Below are 25,680 nucleotides of genomic sequence, written 5' to 3'. Positions count from 1 at the left end.
ACTCACAGAATGCCTCTCGTCCAATCAAATTACTCGGTCTGAACTAACTGCTAGGCCTATATAAGTTGCTTTCTGTAACATGTTGTAGCCTAGATGTGTTACAATGATCATGTGAAACAATAGTCAATGAGTAAAATTTATTTTAATTAAGTAGTTCAGCAGAATGAACAATAAAATCATATATGACATTGTAAAATAATAATAAAATATACAAATTAACTTTCTTGAACTAGCGATGCACCAATTTCAAAATGGGCCAATGTTTAAAATAATAATTTGGCCAATAGCAGATACCGATGTTTTCATATTCTTGTTTCTTTTGGTTTTTGTTGTACGTTTTAAAGTAATTCATTCCTTTATTATGCTACCTTTGAATGAGCACAAATTCAATAATACACATCCATAAAACAACCTTTAACATAACCTTCTTTCACACAAAAAACATCTTCAAAAAAATAAGCAAAAAGCCTTTGTATTTTATATGATATATCACAGTTCCCTCTCTAACAGCTATTCGATAGTGCTGTGAAAACATCAACAATTTCTTCCATCAAACAGCTGGATTTATTCAAGTTTCTCACCAAAAGCTAGATTTTACAAGACTGAATGATAACTAGCTCTCCTCCTGCTGATTTCAACACGGATTTAATGTTTTTTTTGTTTTCATGTAGTGTTTTAGGTTTCACCTGATGTTAAATAAAAAAGTAGTAATATGAGTAAAAAATAGATAAAAGATGAAAAGATAAAAAAAGATAAAAATTCTGATTTTTTTTTCTTCCCTCATTTGTGGCACCCCCTTTGGATGATGGCACCCTTAGTATTTGCCTATACTGCCTTTACCACAGCTGGAACTGCACCCGGCAGTAATGTGACAGTGTTGTGGAGCACACCTGTACATGTAGAGAGCTGAGAAGGTAAACCACTGGAGGTTAGCAAAGACAACATTAATAGAAGGGTTAGGTTATTCTTTAATAACATGATCAGAAACTATGTACTTTCTGTAACACAAATGATGAATGATTCAAGTATAAATTGGTGAGGTTGTGTGTGTGTGTGTGTGTGTGTGTGTGTGTGTGTGTGTGTTTAAAGAGGATCTATTTTGCTCATTTTCAGGGTCATTCTTGTTTTTAAGCTTTCTACTACAACATGTTTACATGCTTTAATCTAATAAAACACTTCATTTTTCTCATGCTATCTTTGCTGGAACTCCTATATTCTCCCTCTGTCTTTGTTTTAGCTCCTGTCTCTTTAAGAAAAAAAAGAACAGTTTGCTCTGATTGGTCAATGTTTCTTGGTGTTTCTCATGACTGTGACGGAAAACAGCGTCTCTTTTTACAGTAAAAAAAAATCACCAATAAAAGCCTCTAAACACAATCTGACATGTCCTAGCTGGACTATGATCCAAAATCAGGGAGAAATTCACAACATGTTCCCGTAACGTTAGCATATAGCTTCATTTAACAGTGTAGGCTACATTATGTAAACACCTGCAGCAACGTGCCTGGAAAAGATGACAATATAAAGACATCACACTAATGCCTGGTTCACACTACACGATATCAGCTCAATTATAGAAAGACGTAGGAACATACGGTGTCGGATTGTGAACGACAATGAGTGTTGCACACGATAATCCATCGTTTCATCTCCTGTAGTGTGTCATAATAGACGACAACCGACGCCACGAGTGAGACACCTCTCGACATTCTGACAGAAAGTCTAGCTTGTTTTCTTTTTATCGTTCACTACTTCTCCCGGACGGACAGAAATGTGGTGTAGTGTGAACCAGGCATAGCCTATGATGTTATACTCTAGCCTTAGTAAAAGAAAAGCAGTTGGAAACGGAGTACTGTATATAAAACGGTCTGAAGCCTGAGGTTTTGGCTCACAGGGATTACTTTAACAAATGCTGCCTCATTATTTTAAACTTTGACCACATTTGATATGAACATCCTTCATTGTAACGATGTATGACACAAAATATGAATAAGCATAATAGATCCCATTTAAACATTAATGTGTGTGATGGAAGCTCAGGAGCTGATCTTCAGTCAGCAGTGTTTCTGTACACTGGAGAGACTCTCAGACCAGAGAACACAGAGAAACTGATGAACCAGGTGACCAGACTGTAAACCCTGGATAAAGAGGTTCAGTGAATGTGCTGTTGAAGGTATGAAGGTGGATGAGTGTGTCTGAGGAGACTCTGTAGAAGGACACAGTGCCAGCAGGATAGTTCACATACACTGCTACTCTATAAGAGACAGAGAAAGGAGAGGAGGAGATGGGAATTCTTTTGTTATTGTGACAGACAAAGTCACCATCACCAGAGCAGTACAGACTCCAGGAATGACCATTCCCTCCAAAAACACAGTCAACACTGTTTCCTCTCCTTCTGATTCCTCTGTAAGTCACTGATACAGAAACCCCTCCTCTCCACTCAACCTCCCAGTAACATCGACCAGTCAGACCATTTCTACACAGCAGCTGAGGCCAGTGGTCAAATCTGTCTGGATGATCAGGATATGACTGATTCCCTTTCAGATTTGTCACCTTCATGTTGCTGTCAGAGAGTTTGAGGTTTCCGTTTACTGTGTTTGTGTCCAGTTCCAGTTCACAGGCATCTGATGGAGAGATCAAGACACAACACAGCTACAAGTTATCATGTTGATGTATCAACAATTTGACTGACAATCACCAAAGGTAAATCATACAAACCTCCATTTCATATTCAACTGTGAATGATGTTTGACAAAATTAACTTGAAATTCAGCAATCCAGTTAGAACAGCAATAACAGTTACTTAGCATTAGAGTTGAGGGGCTAATTCTTAGACCTGAACCAAAGCGGTGCACAGCACAGTGTAACTGTCATTGCGTGTTTCAGACGGACACAGTTTTTATTTTCACAACCAGCTCCCACACTGTGTAAACAGCAAATGTAAATCAGTGTGCCAATGGGCACGTAAGTCTTGGAGGTGTGGTCAGGCACACTGTTGGCATATTGCTATTGCTATTTTGAGGTGGCAGAAAGCATGGACGTCATTAGATCTGGACATTCCCAGCTATAGCCCTGGATCTTTTGGGCTCAGCCCTGGATCTTTTAAGCCTCTGTGTTTTTTTTGTTTGTTTTGTTTTTTTTTTTTTTAACTAATAAAGCACCTCGTTTCCAACTTAAAGTCCATGGCACGGGACAACAGACAGCAACGCATGCAGGACAGTAGCACACAACACACAACACACTCACTGTCACACCGGCTTACATGGCATATGTACATGACCATGTTTGATTTTTTGTTTCTGTAAATCCCTAATGATGTTTAGGATATGCACGTACAACTGTCCATTTCGTTTTTTCCATGTATTTCCCACTCCAAACTGACCACACACACACACATCTAAATGTGAAGTAAGGGATAATGTATAGTGAGCCGGTGACAGTTGAAAAATAAGTCCGACAGGGGAATGGAACCCCAACGCGCAGCTCAGAACATGACTTATTACTTACTTCTTCTAGTTGTTGGTGCCAGTTTTCTCCTGACGGCCCTGCGAGTTTCTCTTCCTTTCTTTTTTTTTTTTTTTTTTCAGGGGACGTCATTTTTTAGCCAAACATCAAGCGTTTTGTCATCTCCAAAAATGTTAAAAGTGATGTCCTGAAAATACTGCATTTTGCCACTCCGATCCTGTTTGGCCTGTGTGGACTAACGTTAACTGATTTTGATGCTCCTCAGTCTAAGGCCGTTGCTATGACGTCCCTAGCAATGGAGCAGCAGAGCAGCGATGATACCTCAAGAAATAAACACCGCAGAATTTTGATGATTGACCAGTCAGAATCAAGTATTTAAGAGCGTCATGTTCTAAGCAAATTTACTGTTCTGTGCTTTGGAGGCTGGTATCTCCGCAACGGATCGGTCGATTTGAGTGACTGACACTTCATTCGATTCGTTAGAGCCAATAGAATGACGCTATACCCACCAACACCAGATTGACAGCACTGTAAGCCAATTAGAGTCAGCAGAACGCTGTTCATTTTTAAACAATGGCCTTCATGCATTTTCAAAATGGTTTCAAATTAACAAATTGGCATTAAATGTGAAAAAATCTCATTTTATGATATTTGCAGGGAAAATGAATTATAATTTGGATTCAGTGAAAGTGCATATTGATGGCGAAGTAATGATTAAAGTTTCATCAACAAGATTCCTAGGGATATTAATTGATGAGAAACTTACTTGGAAAGAGCATATTAGTTTTGTTTGCAACAAGGTCACAAAATCTCTGGGGATTATTAGAAAAATTTGCGCTTTCGTACATTCATCTTGTTTTTTAACATTATATTATAGTCTGGTATATCCATATCTCACCTACTGTAATATTGTATGGGCCAGTACTTTCCCCACATATCTTCATAAAATTCTACTGCTGCAAAAGCGTTTTGTCAGAATGGCTACTTTTTCCAAGTCATGTGCCCCAACCGCTCCACTGTTTTTTGAAATGTAATCTACTGGCTATTTTTGATTTAAATATTCTTCAAATATGTACATTTATTTTTAAATTGAAGTACATGGGTACAGACTTGCCACAAAGTTTCCAAACACTTTTCATTTGTAATTCTCAAGTCAATTATTATTCAACCAGACAAATCAATAACTTGTACCTACCAATGTATCATACATCTCGAGGACAGTTTTCATTAAGATACCGTGGAGTCCAATTAGGGAATACAAATTTGCATTTATTAACCGATTCTATGTCTCTATCTAGATATAAAATGAAACTCAAGGAAGCTTTGATGTCAAAGAGATTTGGTATTGTAGAGGCTTGACTGGTATTGTAGAGGCTTGACTGACATGTTGAAAACTTATGTTTTCAACATGTGTGCTGTTTTGTGATTTTATGTTTTTTCTGAATTTAATATTAATTAGGTATAAGATATTTTGTTGATGCTTCACACTGCATTGTTAGTATTATTACTGTTATTATTTTAATTTTATTTTAATTTTTCTAGGTGGGATTTTTAGATAAGCCCGTAATGGGTTTCTACCTCACCTGCACATGTGATGTATTTGTTGCTTTTATATTTGAATTTTCTTTAAGAATGTGTTAATAAAACTAAAACTAAACTAAACTAAGTTGTGGGGGAGGTGCCGGCTGCTGAATGCGGTCATTGTTATGCCCCCCCACGGGTCCTAAAGCCCATCATGTTCACCCAGATTCATTTGAATGCAGCACAACATGTCAGTCTACCGGGACGTACCGTATGGCCAAATTAACGTTTCACGGCAAAACAACAACGGTAAGAGAAATTTTACAACTATGGCTCGGCGAAATGATTTCTGCTCTTCAGAGACCGTGCATCACCAATCACCCTGAGCGCGCACACATGAACGCGGAGCACAGAGAAGCAGTCAGAGCTACAGGCTACAGTGAGGCTAAAAACAGAGTTCATATGACATTTTTCGAAACAACTTTTTATGCTGCAGCACACTTGGATCACTACAGATGAGCAGTATGGAGATACTTTGTGGATTCAATTTTGTGTTCTTGGACGATAGTCTGGGGCGCCATCTGCCATTAGGTGCGCTATCCGTTCCACCCGCCGATCTCCGCAAGGGATGTGAGGACTCTAAAACTTCACCAGGGCCTCCCCCGGCATATGGGTGAGTAGATAATGGCTGAATTTTCATTTTTGGGTGCACTATCCCTTTAACCTGGCTTTTAAAAAAACAAAAATATGATCACTCCTAACTAGTTTATGATGTATTTTACCATTGTTCATCAACTTGCTGCTAACCTGCTAAATGTCTCTGTCCATTGTCAGGCCCCCAGCTTTGCATGGCTTGGTATGTACTAACACCCAATAGTCTGATTAATACCTAGTTTGTATTTTATTTTGCTCAAGTTCTGATGCTCTGCATGGCTGACTATATTGCTTGATTACCATTGGACTGTATGTTGCTGCTCTGTGCTTTTTGCATGTCCATCATTATGCTGTTCAAGTTCTGCTGCTCTGCCTGTCTATCGCTGCTTTGCATGGATAACTATATGGCTTGATTGCTATTAGACTGCATGCTGCTGTTTTATGCTTTTTGCATTGCTATTATGTATTATTATGTTGTCCTGTTCTGTATATATTGTAAATACTGTATCTTACTCTTAATGCTTCTGTTTTAGGTTATGGTTTCATAACATCTTGCCTGAGGACTACAGTTGCAAATTAGCCGGCTGGCTAAAACATTTACAGTAATGTTGATTAATGTGTACTGTCCTTTTTATAAATAAAATAAACTGAAACTGAAACTGAACAGGTTTTAACCAAAATTTGTTTTGCAACCCAATAATAGAAGACGAGTGTTCATTCTTTCTCAAAGTATGTTAAAATCACATGGAATTATTCAAAATTTTCTGGAGGAATAAATTTGCTACTGCAAAGTATAATTGATCCCCAAATAGCAGAAAACAGAAAAGGATTGTAGAAAGAAGTTGCAATGACAATTCATTTAGTCAAATCTATAGAGTAAAATCAAAACCACTGGGTTGTCCTGGTCACAGAACACTCTTCTGGGGGTGTGTTAGTTTATTCACTTATCACCATAAACTTTTTGTGATTTTTTTTTTGCAGTACAGATCAGAGTCAGAGGTACCTTTTTTTTTTTTTTTACCTTGCTTTTGTTGCTAAGCTCTTTTGTGCAACAGTCTAGGGATCCCTTAGGTATATAAGACCGAGACAAGGAGAAAGGCATAACTACTTAAGTAAACATTTTAATGGTGTTTTATGCAACAGATTTTATTTTGAGGAAACCTTAACTTGGACTTTAAGGAAAATCTTAACTTCAGGTATTTTGTAGATCTCCCCTGCTTTTCAAATGGCGTATTATTGAAACATTATTACACATATTATTCAAAGATGCCCCTACTGTTGTGGTTTCACAATGCGCCTACACTACAAAATATTAATTACATTTTCTAAAATGTAAACATAACAGCTGCAGTCCAACTCCACATCAAAAGAGTACAAATGTAAATCCCTGAGACAAACTGTAAGGTGTTGTAGTAGTATGGTCAGTGATAATAAGTTGGACCTGCCCCGTTTGGTCATGTATCATGATGTACTGCACCATACAGGCTTGAGTTGAAATATGCAGCTAACGGACAGAGCCATCATCTGTTAGGAGACTAATAACAAGGAAAACAAACACACATTTAGATAAAACCATCAGTCAACATCCCATAATGTGTGTGTTTTTATTTTTATTTTGTGGAAGCATTTTTCAAGTTGAAACAGCACGAAACGCTACAATGGCTTATAGTGGGACTTGCCATGCCCACCCCATCTACTTCAACAGAAGTGGCACCAAAGACCAGCACCAATGCAAAATTTGAACGCTGTTACAGATGTAATGACCCATCTTTCGTTTATAGGTTCTTTGGCATCTATTTTTAATAGAGAATGTCACTGTTAAACAAGAATTAACACTGATTGGGGGGAGGCTTTAATGGAATGTATTCATTAGCTTTGTTGGATCATTGTGTTCAGTTTGTTGTGTTGAAATCTAACATCTTTCCAACCCCACTGACAAAAAACAGAAGCTAAATCACGATTGAAACTCTGGGGAAATTTGTGACTGTACTTCAGTTAAGGAAATGTAAAATTCTAGACTAACATGTGCAGCTCAAGTGTAATGAATGAAACTTAAAAAACACTCACACTTTCTCACGCCAGGTCTCAGTCTCTGCAGTCCACCAGGGTCCACCCTGCAGGACGAAACACAGTCACAACCACCTTCAAATGCCTACACTCAGATCCACCATTTAACATGAACCAGAGTTCTTTATTGAGTCAGAATGGCAGAGAGACAGTGTGAGTGTTGTAATTGTCTGGCCATCTGTCCATACCTGAGAGTGTCCAGTCTCCAATGGGGATCATCCAGTCCAGCAGACAGCAGCCTCACTCCTGCATCTCCTGGATGATTGTAGCTCAGGTCCAGTTCTTTCAGGTGGGAGGGATTGGAGCTCAGAGCTGAGGCCAGAGAAACACAGCTTTCCTCTGTGATCATACAGCCTGACAGACTAAACACATGTGAGAGTGGGACATTCCTTTAAGCAAAGTTTTTTTTCCACTTGATCACAACATTTGCATGTTTTAAATTATATTCTGTATATATTTATCAGTATTCATACATGATATTATATACATATGCTACTGATTTATATGTGTTGCATGCATATTTTTTATGGATTTGTTGTCCTATACTGCATGTTGGACTGAAGATTAAGATGATTAGAAACTGCTGTGATTAACTGTAAACTATATATATATATATATATATATATATATATACTACAATATACTACTACTACTACTATATATATATATACACACACACACACATACACATATATATATATATACTGTATATTTAAGCAATATCACACGAGAGGGAGTGATGTTATACTCGTATATCGTCATGGCTGTGATTTGGTCAGAGGTGAAGACAATCACAACAAGGCTGATTAAGAAATGTTGAAAAATAAGGACAAAATAGATAATTTAAGCATTTTATTTGTCTTCCTCCAACAAAAATAGTTCCCTCAGGACTCCGCTGTCACCGTTGCAACGCAGACATGGTGCGCCAGACACCTACTCTTTATACACATTTATCTGCACGTTTCCATTAATTGTGCAGCTGGTGAAATAAGTCTCTGGTGACTGCATGGTGGACTGTGGATGAATGGCTTCCAGTAGCTTTTTGACGAGCTCTCAGACGTGCAAGACAAAAGGTATATTTTAGGGCCCGACTCCTAATTAGAAGACTATCTTTACACATAGGCTACGTTAAAACAACATCATGCCTGTGCCCACTCACTGTCATGATCTCCCTAGCTTCAAGACCCGCATCTGACAGCTTCTGTATGGCAGTCGCCCTGAGGCTGTGATTGGTGTAGATAGCTGTTGTCCCTGCCTCTTTACACATCTGTGGCAGCATCTGTGTGAGTGAGTTTATTCCCAGCGGAGCTTTAGCGTACCAGATATTGTCTGTGTGAGCTGCTGTCATCCTGGGCTTCAGATAAAGGGCATTTGCATCTGGTGGAAGTTTGTTTAAATACTTTTCCAGGGATGCAGCGCAACTGCTGACCTAACTGACACTAACCGTCAGTTTTGATTTGATTGTTGACTGCAATCAGCTGTGAGGCAGAGTGATACATACACAGTGAAATAACCGTGATGTTGTACTCCAATATCGTCACAGTTTTACTGTCTCTCGACCAATCAGATTGCAGGGCCGGAACTAACTGTTGTATAAATATATATATATATGAACTATGCTTGTTTAATCATTTTTTAAATTATTTAATACTATCTTGTGCTTGGGCATTTTTTAAGTATTTTAGCCATTTTAAAAGTCCTTTTATTTTACCACATTTTAGCTTTTAATTGCCTGTCTGCCAGTTTATTCTCTTCATTTATTTATTTTCGCCCATTTAATACTGTGGAAATTCAATGTTTTAAAATAAATTAACAAAACACACACACACACACACACACACACACACACACACACACACACACACACACACACACAGAGTCAGTGTAAACTCTCTGAATTGAAATGAGTTCTAGTTTAGTCCAAGACTGTAACTGTCACTGACACTAATAGAGCACAGTGCTGGTCAGGCAGAGCGCTGAAGTCTTGCTTGTAATGGCTGACTGTCATCAGCGGCTTGCGATATGCCTCATGGGCTCATTCACTGTGTGGCTGGTAGTATCCAACCATATTCATGCAGGTGGGGACACTATAATATGATACTATCACTGTTACTCTGCTTATTACGCACGTTCAAGCCAATGCTGTTTGCTGCTGCCATTTACTTGACACAGTCTTTGCCTCTCGTTTTGGGTGACTTCATTGAAAAGCATAAATACTAGGAAAAGCAGGGATTTCCTGTGTTGGCTGTTGGACCGTGACAACTCACCTACATGCCAGATTTGACTCACCATTGTGCATGGGTCTAAGCTAAGTAAGTGCTGCTGTGCTTCTTATGCTTTTGTTCATTGCTAGTGACATGGCATGTTTTGGCTCAGTGCAAGTTGTGTTTGCTTGGTAATGTTGACAAGCTAGCTGTGGCTGCATTGTTGTTTGTTATTTTCTCAGTTTCACTTTGCTGCTGTGCCGTTACTGTTCAGGTCCAATTTGTGATAAGCATGAACTATTTGCACTTCTACACATTTGCATAAAAGTAGGGTTTCTGTAGATCATTTATGTACATTTTAGTTGTGGAATATTTCCCTTTTATTCATCAGAGAGTTTTCAGTATAAGGTTATATCTTGGATGAGAGGGGCTCACTGACATTAAAGACAGTTTCAATCTCCTTCTTGCTTTTTAGTTTAGAATATATCCCTTGGATGGGGATACTATTAGTATCTGCCAAAAAGTTATTTTGAGGTGTACTGCCCAAGTAACGTCTCATAGGAGAAGGGCTCTGCTAGCTAGTGTTACCATAGTGTGGTGTTGCTTCACATTGGATATGTACAGTTTAGCTTAGAATATTGCCCTCAAATCAGGATACTGTTAGTATCCTGCCATATCTTCCTTTAACTCCTGCCAGGGTGATGTCTGAGCTTCATTTTGAATATTTTCCTTGCATCCTTGCAAATACTGTCTGTCTTGCCATATATTCATCTGACATGACTCATATAATTGAGTTACATCTTAGATAAGACGGACTTGTTTACTTTTAAGGGAAATCGCATCATGTTGTTGCTTCACATAGGTTAGCTACTGTACATATTAGTTTAGTGTATTTCCCTTGAGAAGAAAATTATAACTCTTGTTGTATGATTTTGGATAGGGGATCACTGTGGCTGTTTTGATTTGGGAGCTCTAACGAATCCCTGATAATACTTATCAAGCAGGGAGCAATCATTTTGTTTTGGAGGATTAGCTCTCACAGCAGAATCCTTGTTGTTGGTGAGATTTTTTCAGAGCCACCCTGAGGGAGCAGAGACTTTTCCCGCCAAATCTAACTATAACCATTTGTTGTTTGTTATTAGTGAGATAATTCAGAATTACTCACTGTGGCAAGGTGCCTGGCAGATGAGACTAGCCCTGACATGAGAGTCTGTGGGGATGGAAAACTGGTTCCCATTTGAAAAGGGGGAAATTAAGGGTGTGTTCGAATTGTCAGTTTATGACGTTGCTCAACCTCCGTGTAAAGGTTTAGCTTTGAAGGCAGTCCCATTTGTTTGACTAACTCAGATTTATGAGCAGCACAGCAGATTCATTCCCTGGCATAAAAACAATAGACCACCTCTTTGCAATGATAGCTGATGAATCATGGGAGTTTCCACTTTTAGATTCAGGACAAAGATCCGCTGCTGGATTGGTTTATTTGTTGACATTTTTTTTTTTTTTTGGGGGGGGGGGGGGGGGGGTTGGTGGGTTGGTTTGATCAGATGGATTTCTGGCATGTTAGTAAACCCTGTGAACCCTTCCAGTGAAAAGATTGTAACCGCTACATTAATCTTCTCAAGGCTCGTCTATTGCAACTCTCTATACCTCGGTGTTGGCAGGTCATCTTTGTCTCGCCTGCAGCTCATGCAGAATGCTGCAGTGAGACTCCTTGCATCAAAATACTGTCTGTCTTGCCGTATATTCATCTGACATGACTCATATAATTGAGTTACATCTTAGATAAGAAGGGCTTGCTTGCTTTTAAGGGAAATCGCAACATGTTGTTGCTTCACATAGGTTAGTAACATATTAGTTTAGTGTATTTCCCTTGAGAAGATAATTCTTCTTGTATAGATTTTGGATGGTGGATCACTGTGACTGTTTTGATTTGGGAGCTCTAACGAATCCCTGATAATACTTATCAAGCAGGGAGCAATCATTTTGTTTTGGAGGATTAGCTCTCACAGCAGAATCCTTGTTGTTGGTGAGATTCTTTCAGAGCCACCCTGAGGGAGCAGAGACTTTTCCCACCAAATCTAACTGTATTTGTTGGTGGTTATTAGTGAGATAGGTCAGAGGCACTCAATGTGGCAAGGTGACTGGCAGATGAGACTAGCCCTGACACGCGCGAGTCTCTGGAGGTGGAAAACTGGTTAGGGTGTGTTCTAACTGTCAGTTTATGATATTGCTCAACCTCCATGTGAAAGGTTTAGCTGGGAAGGCAAGCCCATTTGATTGACGATTTTAATCTCACATTGGTTGCCTCCACTGATTTTAGATTCAGGACAAAGATCGGTTTATTTGTTTACAAATAGTTTTTGGGGGGGTGGAGGTCAGTTTGACCAGACAGATTCCTGGCATGTTAGTAATCTTGGTCAGCTTGGTCAATAAACTTGATTTGATTTGATTTTGATCTAGGGCAGTACAAACTGTAATTAGCTTGCTTTTATAGAACTTGAGTAGTCTTTTACATGATTTGGCTTATACTATAGTCTTCACTTAGACAACTGTAATATCAAATTGAACTTTACTACAGAACCAACAGCCATCTGCAGCTCCATCTATTTTTCTTTTTGTTATTCTTATTTCCCGCTCATCATGGGGATTATTATCTTTAGACCAAACACTTGTTAAGAAACCTCCACTTCATATATCCAAGTCAAATTTCTGCATACAGAACCACAACACTATACTCATAACCAGCTTGGGAGAATGCAAAACCCTTCAGAACATTATTGCTACCATGCTTTATAAAACATCATAAAAATGACAAAAAAGTGTTCATTAGAAACAACTGACTACTGACCTGAGAATTTCCAATCTGCACTGTCGACTCTCCAGTCCAGCTGACAGCAGCTTCACTCCTGAATCCTGCAGGTTGTTGTCACTCAGGTCCAGCACTCTCAGACTAGAGGACTGGGAGCTGAGAAGTGAGGCCAGAGCTTCACAGCTTTTCTCTGACAGTTTACAGCTGCTCAACCTGGAGAGGAATCAGCAATACAAGACAAAACAGTTACAAACATGAGCTGTTTACATTTCTGATTAAAGAAAAAGGCATCTAATCTGAATAGTTATGTGTGCACATACAGGGCTTTGTTGGAGGCTTTGATCACTGGCAGCAGCCTCAGAAGAGCCTCCTCTGAAGCAGAGTATTTCTTCAGGTCGAACACATCCAGATATTTTTCTGACAGTAAGATGAAGACCAGAGCTGACCACTGAGAAGGAGACAACTTATCTGTTGAGAGACTTCCTGATCTCAGGGACTGTTGGATCTCCTCCACTAGAGAACGGTTGTTGAGTTCATCCAGACAGTGGAACAGATTGATACTTTTCTCTGCAGAGAAATTCTCCATTATCTTCTTTTTGATGTACTCAGTGGTTACCGCATTGGTCTGTGAGCTCCTTTTGGCCACTTTCAGCAAGCCTCGTAAGTGTTTCTGATTGGTTGACAGTGACAGACCCAGGAGGAAGCGGAGGAACAAGTCCAGGTGTCCATTTGGACTCTGTAAGGCCTTGTCCACAGCACTCTGATAGAAACGTGTTGCTTTGCATCCTAACACTGCAGGGCACAAGGATGTTGATTGTTCTTGTGACAGCAGATTGACACCAAAGTTAATGAATGTCAGATGGGCATGAAGAGCAGCAAGGAACTCCTGAACGCTCAGATGGACAAAGCAGAACACCTTATCCTGGTACAGCCCTGTCTCCTTTTTAAAGATCTGTGTGAACACTCCTGAGTACACCGAGGCTGCTTTGATATCAATGCCACACTCTGTCAGGTCTGATTCATAGAAGATCAGTTTGCCTTTCTGCAGCTGCTCAAAGGCCAATTTTCCCAGAGACGCAATCATCTTCCTGCTCTCTGGATCCCAGTGTGGATCTGTCTCAGCTCCTCCATCATACTTGATGTTCTTCAGTTTGGTCTGAACCACCAGGAAGTGGATGTACATCTCGGTCAGAGTCTTGGGCAGCTTTGCTCTCTCTCTGATTTTAAAAACATCCTCCAGAACTGTCGCAGCGATCCAACAGAAGACTGGGATATGGCACATGATGTGGAGGCTTCGTGATGTCTTGATGCTAGAGATGATTCTGCTGGCCTGCTCCCTATCTCTGAATCTCTTCCTGAAATACTCCTCCTTCTGTTGGTCAGTGAAGCCTCTGACTTCTGTCACCATGTCAATACAGTCAGGAGGAATCTGATTGGCCGCTGCAGGTCGTGTAGTTATCCAGAGGCGAGCAGAGGGAAGCAGTTTCCCTCTAATAAGGTTCGTCAGCAGCACATCCACTGAGGTGGACTCTGTAACGTCAGTCAGGATCTCATTGTTGCAGAAGTCCAGAGGAAGTCGACACTCGTCCAGACCGTCAAAGATGAACGCAACCTGGAACTCTTCAAAGCTGCAGATTCCTGCTTCTTTGGTTTCGGTAAAGAAGTGATGAACAAGTTGCACCAAGCTGTACCTTTTCTCTTTCAGCACATTCAGTTCTCTGAAGGTGAATGGAAACATGAACTTTATGTCCTGGTTGGCTTTGCCTTCAGCCCAGTCTAGAGTGAATTTCTGTGTTAAGACTGTTTTCCCAATGCCAGCCACTCCCTTTGTCATCACTGTTCTGATTGGTTCATCTCTTCCAGGTGAGATTTTAAAGATGTTTTCACATCTGATTGTTGTTTCTGGTCTGTCTTTTTTCTTGAGTGCTGTTTCAATCTGTCTGATCTCATGTTCATTGTTGACCTCTCCACTCCCTCCCTCTATGATGTAGAGCTCTGTGTAGATCTGATTCAGAAGGGTTGGGTTTCCTGCTTTAGCAATTCCCTCAAACACACACTGGAACTTCTCCTTCAGGTTAGATTTAAGTTTATGTTGGCACACTGCACTATGAGTTCCTGAATAAACAAACAACAAATGGAATTAGTGAGTGAACCCTACACAAAATCAGAGAATTTGGTGGTATAGTGTTCTATTCAGGTCATTAGTGGATAACAAACAGCCTTTGATCTGATGCAGACATATGCAGCATATTTACAGTAGATGTTTGAAATTGAAAATTCTCTCATGTTGCCTCAATTTCTTCTTTCCATCATATTAAATCTGTTAAAATCCACTTACTGCTCTGCAGACAGTCTGCCAGTTCCTCTTGCATCATTCTCTTCAGGAAGTGCTGTGTGATCATCAGAAATGCCTCTCTGTTGCTTCTCCTCTGCTCTTCATCTTTACTGTCTAACACCTCCTCATCCTCACACAGGTCTAATGGGTAATCTGGACTCAGAACCCTTCGGATTCTCTTCAGCTCAGTCTTTGAAAAAGCAATGATGTCCTCCTCCAGCAGCTGGAACAGAATAATAAGCTGAAAATCTTACTTTGAAGTGGTAGAGCACAGCATGTTATTCATCTGTTAGTTTGAAGGCCTGCTGGTCTAAACAGAGCAACGTACTCACCATAAATATGGAGTGCAGTTTTGTTTGATGCTGCTGGACAGACTGATCAATGGGAATCTCCAAGCCCTCCTGCTGAACTCTGTGGACATATGATCAAGTTCAAGGACATTCAATGACACAAATCTGCACAGAATTTGTTAAAGATGTTCTGTCATGATGTCAATATGAACTCCAAAGTAAATGCTGCTCCTGGATGTGATGGGCTTTCTGGATGTCAAATGCCTACGTTTCATAAGAAGATTGTCCAACTTTAAACACAAAAGGGATATTCATAGACTGGTCACTCCTAATGGACACGCAGCTGGCCTCAAAAGAGACTGGTCTTTGCTGCTGCAGTCTGATACATACAAAACGGAGACAGACACATGTAGTAAAAAACAAAGAAATGCTGGACTGGCCACCAAAACTTTTTATTAAACAAAAAAAATTGTCAGAACATAGTGAGATACAGAGGTTATGATTTTGTAATCCCAGTTCTATTAGCATAGGCAGGGCACTCTACTGGACTCTCTGGAAAATACCCTTTTCCAATCACGAGCACACATTCACCCACTGAAATTTGCATAAATGTAGCCTGCCAATCAAGATGTGCCTACCCGATTACGTGCGGAGCCAACAGTATGTAAAGGAGCTGTCTGATGCTGTCAGCATCCTACACCCTCCACAGTGAGCGGTGTAGGAATGACAAGGCCCCTAGGTAGAAGGCTCCTCCTGTGCTAATAGAGCAAGGGCTACAATATGGTAACCTTTGTTCTATCTCACACAGGTGGGGCCCTCTACTGGACTCAATGGGTGCGTCCCAAGTCTCTTATTTTTATAGTGCTACTGCTAGCTCCTCGCTAGCAGTAGCACACATTTGCCCATCATTAATTGTCCTGCATGTCATGTGAGCGGAATGTTCAATAGTCATTACCTGTCCTGCATCTCTCTCTCTCTCTCTCTCTCTGTCTCTCTCTCTCTGTCTCATTGTGTCATACGGATTACTGTTAATTTATTATGTTGATCTGTTCTGTACGACATCTATTGCACGTCTGTCCGTCCTGGAAGAGGGATCCCTCCTCAGTTGCTCTTCCTGAGGTTTCTACCGTTTTTCCCCCCGTTAAAGGGTTTTTTTGGGGAGTTTTTCCTTATCCGCTATGAGGGTCATAAGGACAGAGGAATGTCGTATGCTGTAAAGCCCTGTGAGGCAAATTGTGATTTGTGATATTGGGCTGTATAAATAAAATTGAATTGACTGAGGTAGACTGACAGGTCTGATATGTCTTATTCACTCAGCAGCTGACTTGTTGAATGATGGCGTTGGAATGATAATGATGATAATAATAATGACAATGATGCTCATCACAGTGACAGTGGCAGGGCTACAGACCGTTCTTTAATTGCCACAAACTTTGGCAAATGACTCAGTAACAATGGTAATACATGCAAAACTGTATGATGTCTCATGTCTTTTAAACCGACAATGCTCGCTCATCGCTCCTAGCGCTAGCTCCTCACATTTTTTCCTAGGTGGGAGGGGCTAAACAGCTAGCAAAGTCGGCTAGCAGTAGCACTAGCAGTAATTTAAGAGACTTGGGACGGACCCAATGAGCATAGTGGGTGGAGCCCGATATATGAATGCTCTGTCGCGATATAACATCGACCCAGACAAACTGATCCTGATCAGCTAAAGGTTAGTCACTGTAGCCTGCCTACTTCTTCAGAATCAGAATCAGAATCAGAAATACTTCATTGATCCCCGAGGGGAAATTGTTTATGTTACAGTTGCTCCTTGCAAGAGAGGAAATATACGTGAAAATATAAGAAATTTAAACATTAGTATTAACAAATATAGAGTTAAATAAACAGGAATTATTAACAAACATAAACTTAAATAAATATATATATATATATACATATATATATTGTAAACTGAACAAGATTATTTACACAAACAAAATATATACAGTCAGGGTGAATGGGGTTATTGCACAAGTTAGATTAAATTATTGCAGTGTGTGAAATAGTCACAGGGCCACTCAGAGGGAGGAGTTGTACAGTTTGATGGCCACAGGCAGGAATGATTTCCTGTGGCGCTCAGTGGTACATCTTGGTGGTATGAGTCTCCCACTGAAAGTACTCTTGTGCCTGACCAGCACATGGTGGAGTGGGTGTGAGACATTGTCCAAGATAGTTCGTAGCTTAGACAGCATCCTCCTCTCTGACACCACCATCAGAGAGTCACACTCCATTCCCACAGCGTCACTGGCCTTGCGGATCAGTTTGTTGAGTCTGTTGGCGTCCGCCACCCTCAGCCTGCTGCCCCAGCACACAACAGCATAGAGGATAGCACTGGCCACCACAGACTCATAGAAAATCCTGAGCATAGTCCGGCAGATGTTGAAGGACCTCAGTCGCCTCAGAAAATAGAGACGGCTCTGGCCCTTCCTGTAGAGAGCATTAGTGTTCTTAACCCAGTCCAGTTTATTGTCAATGTGTACCCCCAGGTACTTATAGTCCTCCACAATGTCCAACCTGACCCCCTGGATGGAAACAGGGGTCACCGGTGTCTTGGTCCTCCTCAGATCCACCGCCAGTTCCTTTGTCTTTGCCACGTTGAGCTGCAGATGGTTCTGCTCACACCATGTGACAAAGTTATCCACAACAGCCCTGTACTCATCCTCATCACCCTTGGTGATACATCCAACTATAGCAGAGTCATCAGAAAACTTCTGAAGATGGCAGGTCTCAGTGCAATAGCTGAAGTCCGTGGTGTAGAGGGTGAAGAGGAAGGGAGAGGACAGTCCCCTGCGGGCCCCAGTATTGCTGACCACTCTGTCTGACACACAGCGTTGCAAGCGCACATACTGTGGTCTGCCAGTCAAGTAGTCTACAATCCAGGACACCAGGGGGGCATCCACCTGCATTGCTGTCAGCTTGCCACCCAGTAGAGCTGGACGGATGGTGTTGAACGCACTAGAGAAGTCAAAAACATGACCCTCACAGTGCTCGCCGGCTTATCCAAATGGGTGTAGACACGGTTGAGCAGGTAGATGATGGCGTCTTCAACTCCAAGTCGGGGCTGATACGCGAACTGGAGGTGGTCCAAAAGTGGCTTGACCATGGGCTGGAGCTGCTCCAAGACGAGTCTCTCCAGGGTCTTCATGATGTGGGAGGTCAATGCCACAGGTCTGTAGTCCTTGGAGCCACTGGGACGCGACGTCTTTGGCACAGGAACGAGGCAGGATGTCTTCCACAGCAAGGGGACCCTCTGGAGACTCAGGCTCATGTTGAAGACTAGCTGAAGTACTCCACATAGCTGGGGGGCACAGGCTTTGAGCACCCTGGGGCTGACACCATCAGGGCCTGCAGCCTTATTTGAGTGGAGTCTCATCAGCTGTCTTCTCACATGGTCAGCAGTGAAGCACATTGTGGAGGTGATGACACGTGGGGGGGGGGTGTAGTCCTCATGATGGAGAGAGCAGTCAGTGTGACCACGGGGGGAGGAGGTGTGAGGAGGAGGAGGAGGGGGGGTCAAGCAGGAGGGTGTTGAGGTGTGAGAGGGAGGAGTGGGGGAAGAGGGTGGAGTGGGAGATGGTTGACCAAGACAGACTGCAGAAGAGTCGGGGAGGGGGGGGGGGGGGGGAATGGGCAGGTCCAGCAGTGTCAAATCTGTTAAAAAACAGATTCAGTTCATTGGCCCTGTCCACGCTGCCTTCAACTCCTCTGTGGTTGTTGGTCCTGAAGCCAGTGATGGTCCTCATTCCACTCCAGACCTCTCTTTATAACCTAGGCCACCACAGTGGCATTTTCCGGGTCATAAAGGAGCAAGGAAACAAGTTGTTGTATCATGCCTAGAGGGGAGCCAGTTGCAACACAGCTGAAATACACCCAGTCCCTTTCACCAGTCCTGTGTTGTTCCAGCGAGCAGAGACATGTCCAAGAGATAGAACAGTATGAATAGCCAGGGAATAGACCACACTTCCACTGTACATATGTAACTGACACCTACCCTGGTGAACAACTCTGCTGACAGTGCCTCACCATGTGTCGAGTGTATGTGAACCACAGAGGGTCCCTGCCTGCCCGTAGGCTTGGGAGATGCACTCACGAAGATATCACGCAAAGTGTTTCTTGGATAGGGCCTTAACAGCCACACCATCACCAAAACATACACAAACAGTGCATCAGACGGGGGCCAGGGGTCAACATAACATGCCAACATCCCAACACGAATTGGAAAGAGCTGATGCAATATGCTCCCTTACCCCCTCATGGGATTGAAGACAAAAATAATCTAATTGTACAACTTTTAACCTAACAAAAAATCCTTACGCTTTTGGGAGTAAAGGAGGGATTTGATCTGAGAGTAGCCCCACTGTGGTCGCCACAAAAGCAAGCAACTGGGGTGCACCAACAAGTTGCTCAGTTCACACAGTCTCTAGCTGAGGCAAACAGCAAAGATGTCTTGAATGACAACACCTTCACTGAAGAGAACTCCAGAGGCTCAAAGGGATTCTTCACCGAGGCCTCGAATATTAATGTCCGGTCCCATAGCAGGGAGGAGGCACACATCACCTGGTGTTTTTTTGCATATCCCCTGCAGGAAGTGCTTCACAAGAGGGTAGGTAAAGACCAGTCTGTCACCAAATCCCTCATGGCAGGAAAACATGGCTGCTGCATACAGGTAATTGTGGCATGAGATAGCCCTCTATTTGTTAGACACTGCAAAAAGGGAAGAAAAAAGCCAGCTGCACACCACAGGGGATATGGCTTCCTTTCCTTACACTACACTGGACCAAGACATGATTCCTTCTCTGAGGAGAGTCAGATCATAAACACTAGTTTAAATTCTTACCTTCTATCAATAGGTTGTCCAACTTTAAACTCAACAAAACGACCCATAGACCAGTCACTCTTCATGGACACACAACTGGGTACAGGAGAGTCTGGGCTCAGCTTCTGCATCCTGATACAAACAAACAATTGACTAATGAAAGAGTTTAGGTCTAAATCAGTAAGAAGACAGTGGATGAGTAATGTTCTTCTGTTTATCAAAACAAGATCTGATGAAAGATGCTGTTTCATCTGATTAGCTCACTAATCAGTGATATGGTATTTGTTTACATTTATTATCAGAAGTTAATTATTACTGTGACCTGTTAGTCAATAATTAGGTGGTTGATGTGACTAGTGGGCACAGTAGATATATAGTAAATACAGTACAATATAGTAAATATCAGACACTTCAAGACTTTCACTCATGTAATATTCTGATGGGTGACATTGACTTCTACCAAAGTCTTTTTCTGATGAAATATCTGTTCTTTTATTTAAGTATGGCTTTCGGGTACTTCATCCACCACTGGTTGTCACTGCTCTCTCTCTAAGATTTCACAGATACTGCAGAAAACACTGAATCAGTTTCTCTTTCCATCAGATACACTGAGCAGGTCAGGACTCTGCAGCCTCTGCGACAGTTGACAGAAGGGCTGTGCAAATAGCTTTCAGCCAAACCGCCTCTGTCTCAGTGTTGAAAGATGGTTGTGTTCGGGATAAAATGCACCACAGCCAAGTTGATTTGTTTGACCTGTTTTGACATGTCCTGCATTTTTCACTGATGATGTGAGCTCAGATTAGTAATCAAACTGCTGTTGGTTCTCCCTGATCTATGCAAATTTTGTAAAAGCATTCGCACAACTGTAGTTTATTGCAGATATATCAGTATCAATGTATATGTTGGCCAGTGAGTAACAAGAAGTTGCAGTCCAGAGATGCAAAACTAAGTTTGAAATATTTTAGAAACATCATCACCTGTTAAGAGTTAATCCACCACAGAGCACTGACAAGAACATGAGCTACCTGGCTGTAGCCCGGTATGGAGAGGAATCCGAGTGAAGGGGCGAGAGCTTCCGTTGTGTTTTTTTTTTCTTTATACAAAGCTTTCTCACAACATTTCCTGCATGAACTCTATACTTTTACTTCAATACATTTATATTTATTGGAGTAAAAGTATTTTACTCCTGTGTCTACAGTATGTTTTTGTATGTCCTAAGCTTCATCATTACTTTGTTGCTACAAAAATAAAGTCTGAGGGTTTAGAGAAACAGTGGTCCGAGCTTACAGGTTAATCACATAATAGCAAGTGCAAACAAGTAGTCTCAAAGCTGCAGATTAGTTTGGATAGGCAGTCAAGCCTAGGCTGCAGGTCAGATTACATGCAACAAGCTAGCTATCACATATCACTCAACAATGAGACTGACTTGATGATGGAAGCAGGAAATGGCATCCCACAGCAGAGAGGGGGAGTACTAATTCAAGAAAGTAAAATTTTGTGACAGATGACTGTTCCACTGTAGTGTGTCAGCTAAGGTTTTCTTTGAATCCTTTTACATTACATTACACTCAGCAACATTACATTACATTACATTTAGTCAGTAATTCAGTCACTGATGTGACAAGTGGGCCAAGGAAGTTCATGGGTTGTATCCTAATGTTGACATCTGTAATAAGGTTAAGACATGCATTTCTGAGTAACAGTTTGTAAGGATTAGCTAAAATCATTAAATTGGGTAAAACAGTGAAAATTGCTCACATGGTTGAAATGTTTAAAATGCTAAAAAAACATTAATTTTCACTGCCTTCCTCATTGTGTTATTTATTTATGTAAAAGTGTGTTAATCTTTGCTCTACAAGTTGAGATCCTGAGATCAACTGTCTCCATCCACATATCTGGGGAATGCCGGTGTTTTTCTCGTTTAAGTTCTCACTGAGGAAGCATGCCATACATTCTCATGATTATGATTCAGCCTTTTTCAGATATTTTGCTTTTGTTAATCAAAGTTAACATGGCTGTGATAACTTGTTATAATTTTAGGAGTTTCCAGGAGAGTTTGTGTGACATTTTGAGTGAATTAGAGTTTGGTTTTGCTGAGTGTGGTAAAGTTTGTGTGTGTATATGTACACATGTATTGTAGTTTATTCTGCACCAGTGGCTGTGTAATGTTTTCATGCATCATGTTAGTGACTCTTGTGAGAGTTTATTGATCTTAAGATACTTTGTGTTGAGTAATATAAAAGAAAGCAAGTAATTATATCTCAAGTAAATACTGTGCATGTTGTAACAGAAAAGAGGGTGTGTACTCTCTGTGACAAGACGTTTTTGCCTGTGCTTGTACTCCTATGTAAGTTGTTATTCTGTATTTTTGTGAAAAAAAAATAGAGCTCTTGCTGAGGAAACATCAGTTTCACTCTTGTGATTGTTACCTGTTTTTTTTGTTTTGTTTTGTTTTTTTCATTACAGAGAAGAATCATGGACAGTAAGAGATCGTAATCTTACCTGTGAGCTTTGATCTGGTTGTTATATTCTCCACACAGAGCAGTTTTACTGTCCTCACACTGATTCATCACAGAGTCCACACCTGCTGGGAGGGATGCACTCTGTCACCACAACAAGGTTTTCATCACAGGACACACCAGTTCTCATCAGTGGTGCAATGTAACAAAGTAACAAGACTTTAGTAATACTTTGTTGCAGTAATTAAATTTGTGTTAATTTCTGTCAACTTTCACTTTTACTACACAACATCTCCTAAATGAAAATTATACTTTTACTCTTACGAAGCTCAGCGTAAGTTCAATCAGGAACACCTTTCCGTGCTCATTTATTCACAATTATCCCTCTCTCTCACTCCCACTGCTTCCTCCAATCAGCTGCCTCCAGGCGTGCACTCTTCTAGCTGTTCCCTAATTGGCTACGGATCCATCACCGTCCTTACAGCTCACCATCTCAAAGGGGTCTAATCGCCAAAGACTTTTCACATTTTCACATTTCATTCTCATGTGCACTTGTAATTAAATATTTTCTTTCCTAACCAAAAAACGTGTCTCTCCTGATTGAAATACATTTCTGTGTATTGGAATAAAATTAGCTTTACTCCAGTTTTACTCTAGTAACTTTATATTTCTACGTCCTAAGCATTTTTTGTCACTTTGTTACTACAAAAACAAAATTGGAAAGTTTGGCCAATCAGCACTAGTTAGATTACAGGTTAATCATATAATAGCAAGCACAAACAAGTGCTCTAAAAGCTGCAGATAAGTTTAGATTTCCTAGGGTACAGGTAAGATAACATGCATAATGCTAGTGACTACATTCCACTCAACAATGAGACTGACTTCATGGTGGAGGCATATAAATGCAAAAAGCAGTGAGGGTGAGTAATGATTAATAAGAAAAAGATTTGTGACAAGTAACTGTGCACTGACTGCCCCACTGCATGGGGCTGTGTGTCAGCCCTGGATTCACAAAGGTTTTATTTAAATCCTTTAAGTTTCGAAAAGACCTTGTTTTTCTTCAAGTGTATGTACACTCCATTTTTAAGGTGATGTACATGTAAGGACAAAATTAACTTCATAATCCACAGAATTCTAACCACTTGCTTTTTTACTACCAGCATTTACCTTCACTTTTCCACAGAAAATTCCACACAAAGAAACATTTATAGCGCACAGTCAAACACTGATACAACACAAAGAGATCAAAATGATCTTGTTCATCAAACATTTACAGGTTTCTCTGGTTGGACTCTCACCTGCTGAACTCACTTCAGGTCAATGTCCACAGACACTTTCCACCCTCATGTGTCAAAGAAACACTTGGAGAGAAGAAGCTGTTCATTCACCTGCGGCATTCTGCATTTGAACTGAGTCAGGAGTGACATCAAAACCAGTCCAACCTTTGGCAGAGATCCAGTCAGTGTCAGAGAAATAACACATGAGATGATGGCGGTCTATGACCAGTAGGTTGTGCTGACTTTTACTCCACTACATTTCCTGGATGAAATGTATACTTCTACTCCAATACATCTTACTATATAATGACGAAAACTCTAGCTCTGTGTGTGTGTGTGTCTGTTCCACGTTTTTCTCCTCACTGACTTGGTCAATCCATGTGAAATTTGGCACAGTGGTAGAGGGCAATGGGAGGATGCGAATGAAGCAGTATTATATCAATTGGCCAAAGGGGGGCGCTGTAGCAACCGATTGAAATTGCAAACTTGGAGTGGGCATATCTCATGCCCCGTATGTCGTAGAGACATGAAACTTTGCACAGAGATGCCTCTCCTCATGAGGAACAAATTTCGAACAAACTTCCGGTTCTATATATTTTCTGCCATTTTGAATTTCTGGAAAAACACTTTCCGATCTCTTCCTTGGAAGTTTGACCGATCTACATGAAACTCAGTGAACATAATCTAGGGACCAGTATCTAAAGTTCCCTCTTGGCAAAAGTTGGAAAACTTACTAAAACTGAGCTTCTATAAGGCAATAACTTTAACTATGTGCCTTTCAACGTGCTACCTCAACTACTAGTTTAGCCCACTAACTATCCCACTATTGGCAATGGTACTACTGTACTTTCAATAAAGCAATTGTACTATCAAATTCACAAAAACTCTGTCTGAATACATTGCTCTTCTTAATGGGTTCAGTTGACTATTTAATCTGCAATTTCCTCTGACCTGTATCCCAAACACACACCATGTGAAACTGTACGTGGGCAACTGTGCACTCAATGGGTGTGGACCAGTTTGTATTTATTGTGGTAAAAGTACTTTACTATAGTTTTACTCCTGCATCTATGTATTTCTATGTCTTCAGTATTTTATTACTTATTAACTACACAAATAAAAAAAAAAGGTTTGGAGAATCAGTGGTCCTAGCTTGCAAGTTAGAACACAGGTTAAAAACATAACAGCAAGTGCGAACAAGTGCGCTAAAAGCTGCAGATAAGTTTGGATTTCCAGTCAAGCCCAGGCAGGTCATATTAGATGCAAAATGCTAACGACTACAAGTTGATTTGTATGACCTCTTTTGACATGTCCTGCATTTTTCACTGATGATGTGAGCTCAGATTACATTCAGACTGCTATTGGTTCTATCCGAGGATTTTGAACAGTAATCCATGCATCCTCTAAGAGCCAAAACCTCACAGAAAAATCTGAAGAATTCCAGAGAGAAACATTTATACTGCACAGTCAAACACTGATACAACACAAAGAGATTAAAATGACCTTGTTCATCAAACATTTACAGGTTCCTCTGGTAGGACTCTCACCTGCTGAACTCACTTCAGGCCAGTGTACAGACACTTTCCACCCTTGAGTGCTGGAGAGAAGAAGCTGCTCATTCACCCGCGGCAGTGTGCTGTGCATTTGAACTCAGGTGGCTGTCACACACTTATAAAAAGTACCAGTCAGGCGTAATGTCAGATAGTGTTGTGTAGTTCACGAACGAGCCGGCTTTAACAGCCGA

The 25,680-nt window shown here is 40.9% G+C and overlaps 1 protein-coding gene across 6 annotated transcripts; it reads right to left on the bottom strand.

Moving 5' to 3' along the window:
- Positions 1 to 132: 132 nt before the first annotated feature.
- On the bottom strand, positions 133 to 25,680 carry LOC125880566 (NLR family CARD domain-containing protein 3-like). Of its 6 annotated transcripts, none has more exons than XM_049563157.1 (11): positions 25,484 to 25,680; positions 23,958 to 24,101; positions 22,703 to 22,787; positions 20,222 to 20,332; positions 15,385 to 15,463; positions 15,056 to 15,275; positions 13,038 to 14,832; positions 12,757 to 12,930; positions 7,893 to 8,066; positions 7,705 to 7,751; positions 133 to 2,621 (listed from the first exon to the last, which is right to left on the bottom strand). In XM_049563157.1, exons 3-11 carry the CDS (start codon positions 22,768 to 22,770, stop codon positions 2,083 to 2,085), a joined length of 3,207 nt encoding a protein of 1,068 aa, XP_049419114.1. In that variant the 5' UTR covers positions 22,771 to 22,787; positions 23,958 to 24,101; positions 25,484 to 25,680; the 3' UTR covers positions 133 to 2,082. The 6 variants fall into 6 exon arrangements, with proteins under 6 accessions (XP_049419114.1, XP_049419106.1, XP_049419133.1 ...); XM_049563149.1 differs by having other exon boundaries at positions 22,703 to 22,784; XM_049563176.1 differs by having other exon boundaries at positions 23,971 to 24,101.

Source organism: Epinephelus fuscoguttatus, linkage group LG2 (genome assembly GCF_011397635.1).
Source record: "Epinephelus fuscoguttatus linkage group LG2, E.fuscoguttatus.final_Chr_v1".
NCBI lineage: Eukaryota > Metazoa > Chordata > Actinopteri > Perciformes > Serranidae > Epinephelus > Epinephelus fuscoguttatus.
This window is presented reverse-complemented; position numbering and strand designations above follow the sequence as displayed.

Excerpts from the sequence above, each read along its gene's own strand:
- LOC125880566 (XM_049563157.1), bottom strand. The coding sequence starts at position 22,770 with ATGAATCAGTGTGAGGACAGTAAAACTGCTCTGTGTGGAGAATATAAC. Across the intron at positions 14,833-15,055 it reads GGCAGACTGTCTGCAGAGCA|GAACTCATAGTGCAGTGTGC; the intron begins GTAAGTGGATTT and ends TTGTTTATTCAG. Across the intron at positions 8,067-12,756 it reads TGCAGATTGGAAATTCTCAG|TCTGTCAGGCTGTATGATCA; the intron begins GTCAGTAGTCAG and ends ACATGTGTTTAG.